Genomic DNA, 21,186 nt, shown 5'->3' with positions numbered 1-21,186 from the left:
TGCCTTGGTGACGTGCGAGCGGGGCGGGGTCACGTCCGCTCGCGCTGGTCTCGGCCCGGCCTGGCCCGGCTCGGTCTCGGGGGGGGACACGCCGGGCGGAGCCCGGTGACTGGTCCGTCCGGCAGGGGGCAGCAGCACCCCAGCCAGGTGAGCGGGCCCGGCCTGGCCCGGCTAGGTCCCGGTCCCGGTCCCGGTCCGCGGGGCGGCTCTCGGCCTCGGTGCTGCGGTGGCGGCAGGCTCGCACTCCAGACCCGGTTTTTCTCTGCTCACCTCTTCCGTCTCCCGCAGCCCCTTCCCGCTGGGCCAGCCCCTTCGGGCACAGCCACGGCTGCGCTCCCTTGTGTGGCTCCTCGCCTTGAGACCCCGGCTCCCCCTCAGGTGTGACCCCCGCTCAGGTGAGTCACGGCCCCTCAGCGCTGACTAAAGCACAGCCTTCCAAAGAGCAGGGAAAGCCCACCCCGCCGCCAAACACCCTCTGCTCTGACCTCTGTGTCGAAGGAGCAGGAAAGGACGGTCATGCTGGGGTTAGCTCTGAATAGTTACTATGTCTTGAAATATCCTTGAAAGGTAAAATCCATGCATTTCCACCACAGCAGACCGTCCAGCCTGAGCTATCTCAGATCAATAGCATATTCCCAGCTGAATATTAAAGGGGCTGTCGCCTGATTTTCTGGCTCCCGTGACTAAATTGCTGTAGCTTTGCTCTCGTGGTCCAGAAATCCTAGAGAGCCTTCAAAGAAATGATGGCTCATTATAACTTTGAAGGATGCACTTTACTCTCTAGATAATGGTGTAATGCAATAATATAATGAAAAATACACTTCCATTCGCAAGATGCTCTGTCTCTTGTAACTGCTCCAATGCAGCCAAAGAAGTTAATAAAAGAAAAGCAATTAATGCAAATAGTAATAAAAATTTAGTCTTTTCCATGTGGCATTTCCAAGAAAGCCATCATATAATTGCTTTTGAGCTAGATAGATGTGATTAACCCCCGCTGCAGATGGAGGTGCTGTATTAAAAACACGTTTCTCAAGTGTCCAGGTACAGAGCACCCGCTGCTCAGAGGGCACACGTCCAGCCCAGCGTAATGCTCAACATCAGCAGGGAACGCCAAGGCCCCACAGCTGATCTGCACGACTTCTCTGCAAACAGCAGCACGTGTCCTTGTTGTGTGCCTGGATTGCCCTGGATTCCCGGTGCTGTGCAGAGCGCTGGAATGAAACCCTGGACAGCTTTTCCCGTTGGTAAGGCACACTACTGCACAGAGTGAGCGTAAACTGACTGTGTGCCATCTCCTTCTTGTACCCAGCACTGTCGGCACCTCGCAGCACCTGGGCTCGCTCACTTAAGCGGCCCGTGCACCCCGCAGCTGCCCACGGGCACCCACACCTCGCAGTGCGTGACCCCAGGGAGTGCCCAGCACTCAGACCCGAGGGCAGACTTGTCACACGCGTGTCGGCTGTGCTCGCGTAGGCTGAGCACAGGGCAGCGGGGGACACGGAGGGACACAGGAGGACACGGGGCAGCGAGGGACACGGGGGGACACAGGGGGACACGGAGGACACGGGGCAGCGAGGGACACGGGGGGACACAGGGGGACACGCCGGGCGGAGCCCGGTGACTGGTCCGTCCGGCAGGGGGCAGCAGCACCCCAGCCAGGTGAGCGGAGCTGGGACCGGGCTGGGACCGGGCTGGGACTGAGCTGGGACCGGGCTGGGACCGGGCTGGGACTGAGCTGGGACCGAGCTGGGACTGAGCTGGGACCGAGCTGGGATCGGGCTGGGACTGGGCGGGGACTGAGCTGGGAGTGAGCTGGGACCGGGCGGGGACTGAGCTGGGATCGGGCTGGGACCGGGCCGGGACTGAGCTGGGACCAAAGTGCGACTGAGCGGCACCGGCAGTAGGTGTTACGGACGCACACTCAGGCAGACCGCACATACCGATAGCTCCAGGAACAGGGCACACTCACATTAGGGCTGAAACACCTGTTTCATATCCATTGTCCGGGCTAGACTTTCATACTGGCCCTTTACTGTTTACTGCTGACCCATAACCTGCACTTCAACTCAACACAAGTTTTATTTTCTGTAGAAAACCTTAAAACTCAAACTTTGTTGATCTCTGAGAGTCAAGACAGAAATGGTTTAATCCTTCCATTGTAAAAAAAGGTAAGAATGCCTGAACTGAGGAAGTGCAGAACTACTGAAACCTTTGGTAGCAGGTTACTATTGGGCAAATGGGGAATGCACACAGCACTACTTAATCATAGCAGAGGCTTCAGGATCCCATGTGGGCTTGGATCTGCAAGTGAAATGAATCATAGCATGTGTCTCAGACTGGGTAGCCAAGTGGTGCCCCTCTACCATGGAAAGGAGTGGGCAGGCACTGCTCCTGCTGCTGTTCCTAGGAGTTCATCCTGGCCTCTAATGCAGTACTCAGCTAGATTTTCACTACTGACAATTAACCAAATGTTACCACACCACTCATTAGTCTGAATCCTGTAAAAGTACCCAACAGCACTACATCACTCATCACTGTGTTCACCCTTGGAAGGACCACAAGAGCTTCACTGCTTGTTGGCACCTCCTGTCAGCAGCTGCTCTTGCCATCTACGTGTCTGTCCTGCCTCATGCTTCATGTCCATATACAGGTTATACAAGGAGCTAACCTTGTAACGCTGAATTACAAAGCTGGGAGGGCGGTAGTAAAAGTGGGGTTTTATTCAAACCAATGTAGTGCTAAGATGGATTTAGGAAACATAGATTCAGGTCAGTTAGAAATCAATAATCAAACCTGACTATTATAAATTCACAAATATATTTCTGCATTTTTTCCTTACAAAGTCCCTTGCAAACTGCATTTGAAATACCTAAGAACTTTCTATCCACTAAAATGCTGGGATACAAATGACATGTGGAAACTGCAGGCCTTTGAGTTATTCAGGCCAAATGAGCTGGTTCAGGGAACAGACTGTGAAGGACAGACTTGCACTGAGCATATCCTCTCCATTTTCAACAGACTACTGGGGTAGGCTCAGCTTTGGCGGTACTGTGTGACCTGAAGTTCACAGTCTGCCTAGAAGCACAAATCAGGCTGGGAAAAAAAGAAATGCAAGAATGCAAGAGGTCCTTGTTTTCCACTTCTTCTCTGTCTTCCATTTTAACTGTATAGGAGAGAGAACAAGAGAGTAAGAGTGGCTGAAGAACTGCATTATGTACTGTGTGCCCTGAAGTACAGAATATCAGGGAACTGAGGGATAGCCCGAGGTGAACAACTGATGCTGGGCTTTATGATGAATTCAGGTCATTGACTTGAGATCTGGATGACAACATCTGAATTTGTGATATTTAAATCCAGGATTGAAATTAAATTCTTCAAATTTTAAAAGATGTTCATCCCACTTTGAACCTTGGTCAGTTTACAGCATCTAGGTATGCACCACATTTTAGAGCCCTTAGCTATCTTCTATTCAGACTGCTGCAAAAAGGCTATGCAATATTATGTAATTCAATCCCAGTGCATTAACCTAAAATTACCTTTGACATACTTCAGTTAACTAACCAGTGTGGAATTAAGCTTGGAATAAAATCACATCATAAGAACAAAGTGTGGGAACATGGTAGGCAAAGCTCAGTTCTTGACTTGCAGGCAAGTAATCTACTAGAAATTCACTTACAATTATTTTAAAGCATACCTTAAAATTTTTCCTCTGAGTTTAGTAGAGGTACGTTACAACCATAGGAAGACTGTTGACCTATAATGCAGTAAAGAGAGAAAATTCCCACCTGACATCCAACAGAACAAAATCTTATTGTGGCCTATGTCTTGAAGGTTCCCAGCTATGATCTAAGAACGCGCCTTTGCTTTCAGGTGAAGAGGACTAAGAGAGTTTGGGGCAAAGTGTCCTTTAAAATTGTAATTATATTTTGTGTAAAGCTTTTTACTGCAATACCATTACAGTCTTATATGTTTACACTTCTAAGGCAAATACAAATATTTCTTACTCTCCAGGTGTGTAAGTGGGATAAAACCATTGAAATTGGTGGGAGGCATCAGCATTCAAAAGTTTTCATGAGGATACAGTTATACTAGATCTTACAGGAACTTATAGCACATATTGTTGGTTTCTCTATACTACATAACTATATCTGAACAAGATGGGATTTGTGTCACCAAAGTAGTATAAAAAGAAGAAACCACATCCCTGAGAAACTTGAGCCCCACAGAAAACCCACACCCTTGTTTGACAATTTTTGAGTGACCAAGGCTTCTGTGTAACAAACATGCAACCAGCCTTGTCTATCAGAAAGATTCAGAAATGATTTAAGATTAGCACATCTAACTCTGGGTAAGCAGGCGACACAGCACTATTCTGTTTTGCAACTCCTTTTTTAAAATTGTCTGACTGCTCAAATTTCTTCCCATCCCTAAGCTGCATGTTTTACAATGGGAGGAGAGAAAAGGTAAAAAAAGGGCACAGCAAGGGCTGACTACTCAATAAAGTATGGAGAGCCAGGAGCCAAACACCATAGCACAGCTGGCAAGGCAGTGGCCTCCAAAGGCCAGGCCTCCCCAGCACCTGAGCAGGACCAACAGGAGAGGCCCAGAGGCTGTGGCCAGGTCTACCAAGCCTAGACCACCTGTCTTGACTCCATGGACCTGCCTGACAATCCCTTGAGCGTGTAACCCCGGTTACTGTCACTAGACCTGATCCTGACCCATGGAGTGATGTTGTGGCTGGGCGTTGTCACCACAAACTGCCCCGATGCTCTGGCTGGCTCTGGCTGCCATTGCCAGTGCTGCCCTGTGCCCTGCACACAGGTGTGCCCTCAGGTGCCACACTGGGAGGCCCCTGCCCCACCTGCCTTGTGGCCACTCACCTCCTGGTCCTCCATCCCTCAGTGAGCCCCTGGACTCACTGCTCTCTGGCAGGTTTACTTTGAGCCTCTGGATGAGAAGGGGAACTTGGATATTTTTCTGTATTTCTGCCCAAAGGCAGGCTCATGACAATCATCCTATGGGCATTAGGTCTGACTACTGTGACATGGGCGGGAAAATCTCCCAGCGTCAGTGTGAGTCAAAGCGTGGAGTTCACGTGGACATTGATTGCAAACACTCTCATCCGAGGCCTCATCCGCGTGCTCCTGGCTGAGTCCTACGTGAGTGGGAAGGGACTGACAGCATTCTCACCACTGCAGCAGGTGATTGCACTGGGATCTGGAAGAACAGTAGGTGACAGAGAGGTCCCAAGGAATGACAGGAAAACACTGCAGGACGCCATCAAAGACATTATTGATCCGCTCACTGGAATGAAATGTCTCAGAATGATTATGATTAACTGCAGGGTTTACTTAAGAACGAAGGATCAATACTTAGCTTGGGAGGAAAGATTTGGGGACATAATGAGTTTCTCTCTTTGTGACATTGAATGATAAACTCCCAGTTCTCATACACTGGGAGAGAAAAAACATGTTTTCATGTTTTCCTGTAAGTAAAAACTGCCAGCTTTGTCATCTTTCTGAGGATGGGTACAGAAAATGAAGGCTGTAGGGGAGACAAAATGAATTCAAGCAGTGACCAGTGCACTCAGCTGCATTTCTCAGACTCAGTGCTTTCAGGCTTCACAAGGGAAATACAAAGCCCATGTATACTCCCCCAGCTCAATTTACTTCTAAGAACCTTTGTGAGAACAAAATGGGAGGTTCTCACAGGAAGGAAGCCAGCATACAAGAGAGAACTTCGGGAGAAATGCTGGAAGGCAAGACAGCAATAATGATGAGGTTGAAAATTTTAAAGACTAAACTCCAAAGGGTCTGAAGACCACAGCAGTAATCCACCTATAAAGTGCTGAATGATGGTAGTGAGCTACCTTGATATGGTTCTGCATTTGAAAAAACTATTTCTTTTGTTGCAGTTTACAACTATTAAAACAGTAACTAGAGAGACAATTTGTAAGAGCAATCAGAATCCAACCCTGCCCTTACTCATCAGCTTGTACTTGTCATGGACACTCACAGCAGACACAAAAATGTTTTAAGTGTTTTAGTCAGGGATACATCATTTCACCAGCTTTCTTCAAGCCCTTCCACTTCCACAAAAAAACCAAAACCAATAACAAAACACCAAACAAAAAATACCAAACCAAAGAAACAAACAAAAAACCAAAACAAAACAACAAGAACAACAACAAAACTACAAAAAAAACCAAAAACAAAAACAAACTCCTAACAACAACAACGACAACAAAATAAATATGCCTTGAGCTCCCTGATGCTGGAGCTTTGCTGAGCAAACATCTCCTTTTCTGTAATGAACTGAGAATATACCTACTTGGAGTACAAGATTAAAGTGATCATTTACTCTAAGTGCTATGTAATGCAGATATAGTTTAAGATGCTTTATGACATCAAAGCAGAAAGAAATAGTGAACACAGAACATGAATTATCTGTATAGCCCGAACTATACAGACATTCTGCTTATTGCTTTGTTTTACAAAAATGACAAAAATTTGTCATGCTCCATACAAGAAGCTTTTTCTCTCACTGACTTGGTCAGATGTTAAAAACGTAACATAAAAGATTTTTCTCTTCTCATAAACATGACTTGCCAACAAAGAAGTTTGTTCTGCATGAAGTACTATGGGATCAATAAGTAAAAGGCTGAGAGGAAATGTAACCTACCAAAGAATAGACACATTTTGCTGGAATGATGTGTTGTCACTAGGTATAATTGGGCAAATGGCAGTGTGATCTCCAAAGCCTCAGCTGATCATATTCCCCTGAGTGCATTAATAATTTTGGGGAAAAGTGCATTAACTATGCCTTGCTTTATTGTACTGCCAAAGTGGAGAGCAGGTGTGAGAAAACAAACAAGTTTGTAATCTTTGCTTCCTTTGCAAATGAATTCTTAATCACTTTGGCTCTTATTTCCATACAAGATCTAACTTTTTGGTAATTATGAGAGCAACTTGGCAGCTCTACTTTCATGGCTCAGGTAAGTAGCAGATTCAAGAGGCTTTTAATTCCTAATACTAATACATATAGCTTATTCAGATCTGTCTAAAAAGGCAGATAACATCACACCCACCCTTGACAAAATAAGCAAAGATCAACAACACAGTTATTGCCATTATAGAATTACTTGCACTGAGAAGCAGGTTTTATTACATCAGGATGAAAGCAGAGTATCATTTCAGTCTTTGTCATGGGAATGTCTAGCTCTGTGCCAAATTTTGACCCTTCTTGATACATCTGATCAGTATGCTGAATTAAATCAGCTAGGGCTGAGCAGTCCCTACAATTTATGCAAGCATGAATTTGGAGCAGTGTGGATAGGAAGAAAGAGGAATGAGAGTGTCTTTTTAGTGATTGTGTGCAATTAGATCTGATTATGGTTTACAGTGGCACAGATGACTGGTCTAACACTAGCTGCCCCAGTTCTACTCTCAGTACCTCCAGCTGGGTGACTGCTCCAACTCTTGCACCACCAATCCAATTTAAAACTAGTGAGTTCTTTGGATGAAAAACAAAATCAGAAAATTATCACCAACTGCTGCTTAATTTCAGGGTCACCAACTGAGTATTTTAGTTTTCTCCCCAGACTTTCTGCCCCCCTAAAGGCAGTTCTTCCCTGTGACAGATGCCCAAAGAAAAAATGCTCCCCTGCTGAAGATCCCTGGTGGAAGCATACATGTCACCTGGCCAAACAACTCAAACTTCTTTCTTTGCTCTTCAGTGGCTAAATTAGGAAGTCAGAGTGTTCTTGTTTCCAAGTCTCATATGAGATGTGAGACTTAATTTAAAGACATCTTGTTCAGTCAGAAGCATCTAAATTGTCATTGATTGTTTTTCCATAGTTGGATATGTAAGTCTCTTTGAAAACACAAACTGATTGTTATTTGTGCTCTGTTCCCATTGCTAGACAGGCTACAGGGTTTGTGTTAATATTACTGGAATAAGACATATACAAGTTTGAACAAGTCAAGCCTAAACTCTTACACTCCTGAGTACCAGGAGAATTGCCACAGAATTGAGACAAGTTGTTCAGGCACAGTCATGTTAATTAGAAACATCTGCAAGGATCCTGGAGAAAGCACACCTGGTTGGAAAATTTCCATCATCATTTAGATGCTGAAAATTCAATAACACAAGGACAATATTACTTTATACCAGTTAAAGATAATAGGATGGCTATAGCTCCCCTTTGGTTCACTCAGCTCTGAAAAGCACAGCAGCACCTGCAGGTACAACCCTCTAAGCAGTGTTAAGGAAACTTCCCTGTCTGACCATCCAGGAGCCACTCTGGCATTCACATTTGCACCACCCGAGCTGGGACTGAGGCCCCTTTGCAGTTTCTACTCTCTCTCAAAGACCAGGTTTCCTTACCTGGCTCAGACATGAATATATTTTCTGAAGTAGATAAACATTAAATAAGCAAAGATCTTTTAGCAACCTCCAGCAATATCAAGATGACACAATATCATTTACTTAATTCATTTAACTTAATCTTTTCACTTGGGTTCTTAGGAGATAACAGTTAAATTCTGCTACAGTCACAAACTTACTCTACATCTATACAATTTCAAGGGTTGAAGTTGATTCACATGCTATAGTAGGGCTCTGTTTCTGCTCTCACAGCCAGAAAAAGAGGACAGTACCTGGTACCTAGAAGCTGCCACTGTTCCATATGTTCCATACTTCCTCCCTAGGAAAAACCCCAACAAACTATAAATAACAATTTTTACATCTCTTGTCATGATTTGTGATTTTTAAAGCATATCACAAGCATCAAAACTCTCTGTATCATATCACTATAGCTTATTTGTGGACAGGGAACACAAAACTCAGATATTTAAGGGCTTACTTAATTCCAGTTACCATCTCTGAAAAGTCAGACTGATTTTAACTACAGTTGGATTTTTGCCTCAATGAGTGACTGACAATCACAGAGCAATTCAATGTAAGAGACAGAAACAAAATCAGCTAGTTCTCAGACTTCATTCTAACCAAATAACCATGTGGTCCGCCAGCTTGGTGCTTATAAAAATACAACACACATGCTGTAGTTTGCATCAGCAAACCATTCTCCAGTTACTTTTAAATGTATCTTTGTTCATGTTCAGGCTTAGCTGAAAACACCCAGGGGAAGAGAATGACACAAAACCTGAGAGGCATATAGACTTTGTGCCTCACAGTCTTCTCAGCAGAAGCAGGTATTAAATGATTCAAGGAACTTTTACTCCAGTGCTACGTGTTCATTCACTCAGCTTCCCCTGGGATGCACAGAGTCTGCCAGCTGGACTGATGTGAAGAGAAATCCACGAGAAGATCACAGAAGCAATTTCTAAAAATCAATACTACTCCTGGTCTCAGCAGATACCTCACTGACCCCATGTGTGCCTTTATTGCCCCATAAAGAACAATGTCCAGTATTTGTTCAATAATTACAATTCCTGCCCCCAAAACGTCATCTGAATACCTATTGATTCTCACTTTATGCTGTTTGCTCGTAAACTAACCCATTAAGCACCCGTGGAAGAGTCTATCGTTGTTACAATGACTATGCAAGTTATAAAGGTGCAAATTAGATAAAGGTCATTGTTGTTATGGAGCTCATAGTACAATATGAAAATTGTCTTCAGCAACTAGTTGTGGAGACCTTCCTCCCCCTCCAAGTCTCGCAGCTGCACACCAAGCTCCATCTAAATGACTATGCACAATGGGCAAGGGAGCAGTTCTATACGGAGTACTCCGTAAACTTCCCTCATATTAACCAGGTAATTCACACAATCCACCAAAGAAAGGACTCCCAACCTACTGTGCTCTACACAAGGCACTCATGGCAGCATATCAGATCTCTGGTGGCTTCTGTGTTTAGTCAAGTACAGGTAGTAGCACTTCCCAGTTGACTTCCAGCCACACCTCTGGTGCCACAAATCCATATATTTGCTACAGTGAAGGCTTGGATTCTAAGTAAGAGCTTCCAGTTTCACTGGTATTATTGGTAATGGTTCCAAGTGACAGGAATAAAAATTGCTGTAGCCATGTGCCCTGCAGACACAGAGAGACTAATGGACAGTACCAGAAACAGTAAACTGTGTCATTAATATTTGCTAAGACCTTCCTATAAATGGCCTGTGCTGGAATCAGACAGCAAAACCTGCATGTCTTTATCCTGGTAATGGCAAGTGACCAGCTTTCTTATAAGCCTTTTCTTACACAAGGGAGAAAATCCATGCCAGGATAAAATGACTGTCTTCTTTCTTTCACGTTCTTTTGCAACACTGCAGCAAAGCTCACAAACCAACTACAACCTGGTCCTGATTAGCTTTATGGTGACTCACAGCTACCCAAACTCTTGAAATATCATATTTATGGCCAACACAACGGAAATGATTACTCCACCCTCTCGCTTCATCATTTCATACACCTCCAGATGCATGTGTAGATGTATGACAGGTGTAGGTGCACACCTGAGGTGTATGCATATACATCTAGGTTTCATTCTACCTCTCTTGGGAAGACAGTTTCAGATTTTACTTCACCATAGTACTTACGACAACAGGATTCTGATCTTCACTGTTTCTGTGCTACAGGACTCTTAAAATCAGTAGCTGAAAAGATAAATGTCTAATCTTACTGCAGGAACATGGTCAGCAAATTTAAGCCCTCACAAAATGAGTAGACCAAATAACTTATTAACTATTAAGAAAGGCAAAGGTACTAGAAAAAAAGGCAGGAACAGTTCATTAGTAAAATCCAGCATAGCACACATTCATCATCACAGGCAGACAGGAACATCTGAGGAGAAGGAGCAATACCTGAACTGTTACCTATTTCAACCAGATCAGCTGACATGACTGGTACCAGAAGTTAACTTGGTTAGTTAAACCAGATTCCTGTTCAAAATTCCTCTCTATGTCTGATTCCAGGATGCTCCTCCAGTAGAAGAGCTGTTCTGAGGTGTTGTGTATAGGTAGGCACAAACACATTTGCCTTGCTGAGGTGGTCCTGCCACAGGCCCATTTCCTTTTCTTAGCACATCAACACAAGTAAGGGTAAATCACATTTGTGCTGCATCCTTAAATCCAGGCTTGAGCTCACTTTACATAATAATTTTAAATGAACAGCTGTCTTTTACAACAGCCAAAATCAACAATAAGATATACATGTCTTTAATTTTAAAAGCTGCTATAGAAATATATAAATTTTGAGAGGATGATGTTCTACAGTGAGGCTCCAGGGACAGTTCTGGAACTTTTCATTCTGCTTTTACATCCTCTTCTTACTTGTGCTCTCCGATTCCCAATCACTGGGGATGCACCATCTGTGTCAAGCCTTCAGGAGCTTTGGAGCCTTCACCTGACAACTGAACCAGCCAGGACTGGCAGGCAGACTATCCAAATATGCTCTGTGCTGATTGCTCCTAGTGAACTGGACAGGAGTACTGGCTGCAAGCTGAGCATTGTGGACTTCAAAATCAAACCAGCACTTTCAAACACTTGATGCCAAACACTAAATTTCTTAGTAACTCTACCTCACAAATTTCCACCTCTTCACACCAAATTATGGCTCCTCTGTCATAATTAGTATGTCTTAGCAGTGAGCATAAGGGATAGGCACAGAGCAAACACATCACCACGTCACTTCTTTAATTTCTATGGAAGTAGTGATCTTCTATCTACAACAATCCAATTGACTTTGCAATTTACCTGACAGTGTGAATCAGACTTGTTTCTGAAAAGTAAGCTGAATGTTTTCTATCATTCCAAATCAAATTTCCCAAAATCTATTCTTGCTATATGATGAAATGTGCCCCAGCTCAAACAAAGTATTTTGGTAAGGTGAACTAAGCTGTAAATTTGCTTCATCTGATGACCATTGGAAGTGAACAAGATCTTGACTCTTGTCATCAGTAGCTGTGAAAAAACAGCAGCTGAAAGTTTTTTTGGTGCTTGGAGGCATAGTGCCATGCTTGTTTCATTTAGTGACATTATTTGCTTTGAAAGACCCTGGACTGTGCCTGAAAAAAGAATCAGGGCACAGAAATATTCTTTCTGACGATGGCAATTTTCTTCCCTAGTCACAGGGTTCACTTGACTAGAAAACTATAGAAATGATTCTGCATAAACATTGTGGAGATAATTACAAAATAAAGAATCACTACAATGAATCTATTGAGATCTTTAATTCCAAACTGCCAGCATCCCAGAAAGAATAAACTGTGAGTTAGTCTGACTCTTAAGTATACAATTAAGCCTGTCAAGTTTTGGCTGGATAATATGCTGTTTAATATTGAAAAATCTGTCAGTAAACCAATATGTGGCATTAATGTCATAATGCTTTGGGTTTGCTTCCTCATGGAACAATAAAACAATTTAGCCGGGACAAGCAACGTATTATTTATACACCTTTTGGCAACAGTTTTAATGATATGCGGGATAATGCCCTTTCCTTCTAATATAATAGTTCCCTTTTTGGATTGAAATTGATGAGGGGAGCTGTGTATGTGTTCCATGTGGAATTCACTCAGTAATTCTATTAACAGCTTCCTCACAAAGAAACAAATGTTCTCAATCTCCTTCAATACTCATCCTACTCATTATTTAAAACAGAAGGCCTAATCTCTCCATATATTAAGTTTCCTCAAAGGGTTTTCTATTAGTTTCAATGAATTCAAAAAATTAGGCTTCAACCCTTTTATGTGTGCAAAAGTATGAAACTCTGGGCCTTACAGTCAGAGCAGAAGGTTTTGCCATTTCTGGAATTTTTGAGAAGGAGGTGTCAGTTGAAGGTTACACAGCCTCCAAAAGGAATCCTTTACATGTCCTTACCATGTTCAGGTCATGCTTCAAGTGCCATTCAACATCAGCCAGCAGAGCTTCTGATAATTTCACCAGATTCTCCAGACCAATTCCTTCACCTGGCTCTAACTAAAGCTCACCCCCAAAACGGCCTCAGAGCTCACATCACAAACAAGTGTTAATCACTATAGACTCTTGCTCTAGGCAACACGAGAAGTACCATGGTGGGGCTCAGTGCTGGAAGAAACAGAACATGATAGACGAGTTACCTTCATTTCCCTTCCTGGATTTCATATTCACAGCTAATGAAAATGAATAGGAAAGCTGTCCTTATTATTCCTCAAGGGTTTTGGTTTTGTGATGACTTGCAGCAAAACCAGCTGGGCTATGATAAGCTGATCTTCTGCCCACAGTGAAGCCCCCCCTGTCCACACAAAGGGATCACTTCTGCTAATACTGGTGGTGACCACAGTAGGCTGCATTTCAAAAACCTCCTTCATGTGTCATTACATCCACTCAGTACTGTCTAGGTCCATTTACTTAGCAAATGAATTTTGGGGACTAGCAGATAGAAGTTGCTTGGAACCCTGCCTCCAGTAATGATTAATATTTAATGCAAGGTTTGTAGATTAGGTATAATATCTTCTATTGCCATGAAAAGCTGACAGTTCTGGGAGATCACAAGTCCTTTTTTAGTTCTAAGAGGAGAAATAAACTTTCAGATATGAATGCATTTCCTCAGGCCTAAGAAAGGTTTGTACTCCTGAAGGCTTGCCTCTCTCGTAGAACTGTATTATGGGTCTAATAATAAACCATCTAAAGATCATTGTGGCTATACACACTCTGGCACTCTGATGTCATTAAAATCAAAATGAAGAAAAGCTGGAATTATACCTCTCACAAAAATACAATACAATCCTCCTCCAGGGAAAACTATTTACCTGTTCTTATGCAGGAAAGATCATGTTAAGAAGGTCACATGGAAAGAAAGAGCTGTCCACCTGTTACTGAAATCCATCTCCCTAATTTTCTGCCTGAGTATTTCAATCAAGGAACACACTGGGAGGAGTGATATAAACAAACTGTGCTTTTACATTTTCCAGAGAAAACAAAAGAGCTGATTTGACTCTCATTTCTGTTAGCAAACAAGTCATTCCTAATTCACAGCACTGTTAACAAAAGGAAGTTCAGAGAGAACAGCTTAGATTTGCAGTCATTGCAAGAAATACAATTCAGGAAATATCCAAGAGGTTAAAGTTATTTAAAGAGATGAGAAGATAGAAACTACAGTCCTAGTGACAGTGTACAGTTAATAAAAATTAATGGGATGCCTTAAGTATTCAGTGGAGGTATTTCTCTCATTCTTGCACACAGAAGTAATGTCATGTAGGTAACCTTTTAAATGAGAAAGATGTGTGTCTTGTGAGGCTCTACCAGAAACCAAACCTGTTTTCTAGAAAGGAATGCTAACTGAACAGATTCTGGTCTCACTTCCTAATTCTAAAACTACGGATCTGTGACAAAGGGCAAACCATTTAAAATTCAGCATCTCCTAGGGAAACCGGTAACAAATGCAATGAGCCATTAATTCCAAACAAAAGTATTTTTTATTCCTATAGGTAAAGAAAAGCAGTTCCTATACCAACTTCCATATTACAGGATTCCTGGAGGGATGACCATACTAAAAATGAGCAATGTACTTCAGTTACTTATCTCCAACAGTGACAAGAGCAAGACAGTCAAAATAAGATGTAGAAAAATCTGCCAAGAACTTTCTCCCTGACTTCACGATGCCATGGTTGACTGACTGCACAAAACTGTGTCTATATTCTTTAAAACAAAGATGAGTCTGGGGCTAGCAGCAGATTTTCTCATTATTCCCCTTTGAGATCTTTTTATGGACCAACTCTGTGCCCAGTGACAGCCCCAGTACGAAGGCCCATTGCTGTGAACACCAGCACTGAGCTGGACAAGCTCAGCACAAGTGGGGGCACCAGTGGTGACGGGTGAGTGAGGGCAGTCAGCAACACGCGCAACGTGCAAGCTGGAGAGGGGAGCAACACACACCTCAGTCCTCACAGATCACACGTATGGCTCTGACTCTGGTTTTGGAGGAGTTGTCTGCCTCCCACTTTCTTCATTTAGAAGCCCCTTGAGAAGCTGGGGTGCCCTTGAGAATGTTTAAAAGAAAATTCAGGAACTTCCTCAACAGAGCTGACACAAAAGATCAAGGGACTTGATGCACTTGATAAAATACAGCAGTTGGACAAAGGATTGAGGATCACAGTGATACTGAAATGCTGTGTTTAGGTGTGAAATGTGGTAGTTCAACATCTCTGTGCAATTCTAGAACCTACCACAGACTTAGATGTGGACTGGGAGCCAAACCCTGTGCTGACACAAGCTCTGAGCAAGTCTGGGGTGTCAATGCAGTTGTGACAAGACAAAAAAGTATAGCTTGGAACACTTTGGAGTTTGAGAAAACAAACTCTCCCTCCTACCCTTGAATTCATCTGAGTGCCATGAGTAACTGTGCAGTGAGGGGGAGGAAAGAACATTTACACTTAAAAAACAAACCTCCAGAAATCTTTTAAATAGAAAAATCACCTGTAGGAAAAATGAAACTGAAAAAAATGTACCCGGAAAAAAGCAAATCAGAACTGTAAAAAAAAAGGATATCATAATAAAATCAAAGTTTTCCAGCTGTGAAATAGGAAAAGGACATTTTTTATTAAAAACCCCGACTCTTTGAAGTGCTGAATTTTAAGTTTCTCCCTTTAAACAAAGCATTAATACCCTCCTAAATGAGTCCAAAATAAGATAAAATAAGTCTGAGCAAAGAGGCAAAGCTGGCCAGACTGGAAGTCCTGGGCATTGCAGTATGCATATAATTTTGCACCTGCTGAGGAGCTTTACATGGGGATGTAATTGTAACACAGTACTTTACACATGTTCTCTAAAAGTAAGCTCAAAAGTGTCAAGAGGCAGATTTTAAGGAGAATGAAACCAGGCAGTTTCCCATTTCATCAATGCCCGCTTTCATTTATAGGGCAATGCAGTAACTGTTTAAACTCAGGTGTCATACCTGAGAGACTTTATGGAGTTACTACACCTAGGAAAAGCCACGGAGTTGTCCACCCTGTATGAGCAGTACTGTGTGCAGCAGTATCTTATGTAGACAGCAGGTTAAAGACAGGGAGTCTTATTTCAAGTTACAATAGTATCATGCTTTTTGAAGCACATAGCAGCAACATAAACATATTTCAATATTTAATGCTATGCACCTCATATTCTAAAATACTTTTTGTGGAAGCCTATGCTAAAAAAATATGGAACTGTGAGCCAGAAACTGTATAGTGTCATTCAGAATAAGAATCCAGGGTATACACTTATTTAAATCTAATCCATTACATTTTTGCCATTGTCTTTCTTCCCTAGCCTAATTAATTACCTACCTCTCTGTTTTTACTCCAAAACACTTGCTTAATAGAGGACAAACAAGCTTAGTTTTGTTAAGCAAAGAAAACCTCCTTTTCTTTATGCTGAGTTACATAAAGTTCAACATAATCTCTTTAGAGAATGGGAAAATAACTGTTTCTGGGAGCCGAGCATGGATATATGGAGGCCAGCAGATAACTTTGTGAATCTTAAAATGCATACAAAATGCAGCTCTCTGAGAGCAGTAAAAAAAAACAACCAAAAAACCCCCACATCATATCCCCTAAATTACCTCAGAGCTGCTTGCATAAAGGGTCCAGAGGCAGTACACTATAAGTACAGAGACGTGAGCCGTGCAGAGAGCACACAGCAACGCTTCTGTTGGACACTCTGTGTGCCTGCAGCAGCAAAAGGGCTGAAGCTCAGGTGCACAAACAGCTTTAAAGGACTTGGCAAATGCATCAAGCAAAAATCTGAAACTACAAATCAGGTAATTTATCAAATAATTTCCTTTTTAGCAGATTTTACCTTTCTGTCTAAAGATTGCTCTGAGTCAAATTGCCTATGTGAGGTTCTTAGGACTGTTACTCAAGGATTTCATCAGAACTGACAAAAACCTGCCAATAAAAAAGGTAATGAACTCATTTTCTATTTGGGAAATTTGTAGGACTTCATAAAATTGTGCATTTCTTTTATGTTCTGAAGATATAATTAAACTAAATTACTGCTATAGTAGTATTAAAGATGTATTCCATTCTACTGAAGGAACTCTGCTTACTGTAAAATAAATCCCTAAGCATGTTAGAAATTCAGTGCTAGCTAGAAGAAATAGGAACACACTTGGTATCTGGGCAAGAGGTAATAGAGGATACCATTATTATTATGTCTCTGAAAAAAATATAAGGTACTTCCCTCATTTCTTTCCATGCAAGAAATCTCCCTGCCACACAGAGCACAGCTGTCTTCTTAGCCTGACAAATACCCAGGCACATGGCTACTTTGAATGCATAGAAAAAGATAGCAAAAAACTAGTGGATCATTTAGGTTTGGCTTTAATTAAAGGTGGAATGGAAGTGCTGCTAATCTCAGTATCATTTTAAAATGAACTCTTAGCAAAGGGAATTGCCTGATGGAGGCAGCAGATATAGATGTCTATACCTTGTGCATACAGAGTTCAAGGGGGAAATTATGTTTGCCTCTTGGCAGAAGGCAGAGTAAAATCACTGTTTTTCAGAATCACCTGTGCCTTAGGAAGTTCATATCATATTTATTCTGCCAGAAAAATGAACAACTACCTGGTTTTAATTATGAGGAATTTAGATGCTGTGAAGGATAAAAAACAAACTGAGAGGTTAATAAAAGAAATGAGGAAAGACCCTAAGAGACTTCAGTCCCTGCAGCAGTGCCATATTTGTTTTTCAGTGTCTGGAAATATTGCGGTTATTGCTAGGTTTGCTTGCTCCATCCTCCTCCCTTGTTCTCTGTCCAATGGAAGTTGCAGGAACCCACAATGACATCCATCCAGCTGCCACTGCTACTCCTCTGCTTGACCTCATGTGGTGTTTGCTTCAACGGGGGACATCTCCTTCCAGAGGAGAGTGAGAACATGGGAAAAAGTCCTCTGGATTACATCCTTCAGAGATCTGAAAGCCTCATTCTTCAGTCTGCCCTCAAGAAAGCTGAAAAGGAAGAGATTAATAAAGGTATATATCTCACTGGGGACACCCATTTGGTGATGGCATAGCACTTGACTGAGATCATTAGATCCAATGTATGATTTCCAGTTCTCAATGTTCATGCTTAGCACTGGAAGTACGGGGAAGGGAAGGATAAGAGGGCTGCCGCAATACACTGACAGATAGTTCTTCACAGATGCTTTCTTCTCTAAGATCTCTTTGCTCAGGAAAGGCTGTACTATCACTAAGCAGCTGCTGCACAATAAAAAAGTAGAAGCCTGTCACAGAAAACCTGCTTGTTCAGCAGGTATTCCCTAGGGAAGCTCTAAGAGGTCCCATGAAGCACATTCTGCAGCTGTGGACCCTGTACCTAATGTAAATTCGAGGTGGGGGTGCTGCCATTCACCTACTGCCTTGATCCACTGGTTCCTACCCCCCAAGAGAGGTGGGCTTTTTCCACAGCTGGGAATGCTAGAGGCTGCTCCAGTGTCTGCACCTCCCACCTTGTAGATGCTCTGCTACCAGTAGTCACAGCAGGGGAAGATCAGACTCAGGGATTGCAAGAAACAGCACAGAAGTACCTGCCAGCAAACAGGAGCACTGGGCCCTTCCAGAGTGGAAGATGAGCTGGCCACAAGTGCCCACAGGAAAAGCCATTCTCCCTCTTCACATCGATGCTCAGAATTGGTTGTGTTGATCCAAGCACTGAAATATTAAAAAGAGCCTAAGAATGAGTAAGAGATACCAATTGTGCTATGACTGGTAGCTGGAAATACTGAGTTGACTTTCAAAAAGCAGCAGATTATGATCCTGCTCCACAAATTCCTATTACAACTTCCTTAGGGAGGGTTATGGTGTTTTATTAACCTTATTCTTTTCCTTGGACAGAATCAAATGCCCCTCTGCTGCAACGGCTTTCCAAAAGACAACACCCTGGGAAAAAGTACCTAAGTAACCTGGAGAAGAGACAGCATCCTGGAAAAAGAGATGTTGAGGAAGAGACATCTTATGGTGACATTCAGAAGAGGCAGCATCCAGGAAAAAGGGAGATGGAAGATGACCTTGATATCTATCTGGGGTTGAAAGGGCAACAGCCTCCCGGCAGAAAGTCACTGTTGGATCAGTTTGCTTACAGTCCTAGGGCACAGCTAACTTACATGAACGAGTTATCCAAAACAGAACAGCCAGGCAGAAGATATCCGATGTACAAGCGCCAGCGTCCTAGCAAAAGAGGCTGGAATTATGGGGTAGATGTATACGATGAGAAACGCCAGCATCCTGGAAAAAGGCACTGGAATTCTGACAGCTCAGATAACACAGGTCCCTGCAATTTTCAGGAGTCACTCACTTGTCACAAAGGCAGCTTGTTGCTTGATTTAGTAGATGTTAGCAGAGACAGGGTAGAAGAAAAGCGTCAGCACCCAGGAAAGAGATCAGCATGGGAAAGTGAAACAGAGGAATGAGAAAATAATTGTGTAGCACTTGCATTTGGTGAAGTAAATTGCCAGATCACCAAAACATCCCGTTCACTCCTTTTTGGCTTCCTGCTGCTGACCTCTGCACCTACCTTTCAGTGTGTTAATGCTCCCATCCAAGTTAATGGCTTTGTCACACACTTAAAGCAAAGGAACTAAAGGACCCATCTGAATGGAACAGGCAAGTACTGAGAACCTTCAATTCCCCCACTTTAGGAAGAGTACTTATTTTCTAGGAGCCCAGACCCCAGAATAATCTGACTGTTTGTTCCTAAATAAAATAAAACAGGCTGTTAAATTTCTGTTCTGACGCTACTGAAGCAGAATAATTATATGATTTCATCTCACATCAGTGAAATCAGTAAATAGTGAGGAAGAAAAAAGAACATATGCCAACTGTTTCCAAATTAAATAGAACCGGTTTTCAGTTCTAAATGATAACATTCTGGACACCTGAGTCCTTGTACACTACAGTCTGTCCAGACAGTAAGCACTATAGAGAGACAGGAACAGTTTCAACTGGAGCAAAATAAATTAGTGACTTCATAGTTTGTCTTGGAACTGGCACAGGAAAACCCTCTTCACCTAAGAGGCTACAGAGTGCAAATGGTTAATGCATCCCTGAACATCTCAAGCACACATTGTGACCCCCCTGACTGTGTACAGCTCACACAAGAACTCCCACCCTGGTGTGCCCACACTTCAGTCATGCCACTTGAAATCATGCCTTCTCCTTAGGCATTTAATAATAAAGCAAGAAGAGATCCTTCCCTTGCAGTGAGGATTTCTGATTTCTCTCCTCTCAAAGGAATGCTTTTACTTTCTGTGGTCAGACTTACAAAATTGTTTATTTGATATGAATTATTCAATAAACAAGAATAGTCAACTCTGGTGTCCTTATTGGTTGTGCAAACACACTGCAATAGTGTGAAAAACATACAACCAACTCAAGCTAAATAAAATAACATCAAAGGGTATTTTTTAATGTACAATCTCCTTGCATGCTGGTGGTCAGCACATGCTTGTACTTAAAACTATTTAATTACTGAAGTGGAAGGATGATGGACTCCCTTCTAAAATCTTCCACCTGTATGACACACATAATTATCCATCTGGGCGAAACTCACATCAATTGTGTCACCGACTTCACAGGGACCTTGACAAGAAGCCGATTTCCTGTTTGTGGGTCTAAACAATAGATTTACTGATTTTTGCAATTAATGTGCAGTTACTGAGCACACTGTGTTACTCATATCACTTCTTGTACATTCAAATAGTGTATTTTGCTAGAACGTTATTTTTATGAACAAATGAGTATATTTTCCATAAAGGTTCATCCTCGATATCATTGAGACACATTAGCTGACTTGGAACTCCTCCTCAGTTGCAAAAGTCAGCTTTGCAGAAATCAGTTTAGCTACCCTGAAGAAAAATAATTCATCATCTCCCAAGTTTCACTTAAGTTAGATGCTCACAAGCTGATCAACACTTAACGTGGTCTATCAAACAATTTCTACCTTTGGAGGTAATATGATGTTCAGTATGTGGCAATGGACAGACATCATCTATTGACAGGGGGTTTCTAATAAAAAAGTGCTGAAGAAACCCTTAGAGAAGATAAGTGGGGACATTCCATATACTTCAACTTCCTTCAGCACACTTTCTGTATATGAAGCTTTTTAAAATGTTTCATTTGCATTTTATCAGGGAAAAACCGATTTCCCTGAAGAATACCATTTCATATACCATTTTTGGCAGTGAACAAATGCTTCTTAAACCTTGGGGAACACTACT

At 42.4% G+C, this 21,186-nt stretch overlaps 1 protein-coding gene across 5 annotated transcripts; it reads left to right on the top strand.

Annotated features, from left to right (window-relative positions):
- The first annotated feature begins 160 nt into the window (after positions 1–160).
- On the top strand, positions 161–20,278 carry TRH (thyrotropin releasing hormone). 5 transcript variants are annotated; one of them, XR_005954873.1, is made up of 4 exons: positions 161–395; positions 1,035–1,244; positions 2,092–2,168; positions 3,172–5,021. XR_005954873.1 is itself a non-coding variant. In XM_041464611.1 (4 exons), the coding sequence occupies exons 3-4, from the start codon at positions 17,752–17,754 to the stop codon at positions 19,378–19,380; spliced, it is 768 nt and encodes a 255-aa protein (XP_041320545.1). In that variant the 5' UTR covers positions 1,120–1,244; positions 2,092–2,168; positions 17,737–17,751; the 3' UTR covers positions 19,381–20,278. The 5 variants fall into 5 exon arrangements, 4 of the variants coding, with proteins under 4 accessions (XP_041320552.1, XP_041320545.1, XP_041320558.1 ...); XM_041464611.1 differs by lacking the exons at positions 161–395; positions 3,172–5,021 and adding exons at positions 17,737–17,944; positions 18,806–20,278 and having other exon boundaries at positions 1,120–1,244; XM_041464624.1 differs by lacking the exons at positions 161–395; positions 2,092–2,168; positions 3,172–5,021 and adding exons at positions 16,760–16,873; positions 17,737–17,944; positions 18,806–20,278 and having other exon boundaries at positions 1,195–1,244.
- Positions 20,279–21,186: the final 908 nt, after the last annotated feature.

This window comes from Pyrgilauda ruficollis, unplaced genomic scaffold, assembly GCF_017590135.1.
Source record: "Pyrgilauda ruficollis isolate IOZ18807 unplaced genomic scaffold, ASM1759013v1 scaffold10, whole genome shotgun sequence".
In the NCBI taxonomy this organism is placed as follows: Eukaryota; Metazoa; Chordata; class Aves; order Passeriformes; family Passeridae; genus Pyrgilauda; species Pyrgilauda ruficollis.
This window is presented reverse-complemented; position numbering and strand designations above follow the sequence as displayed.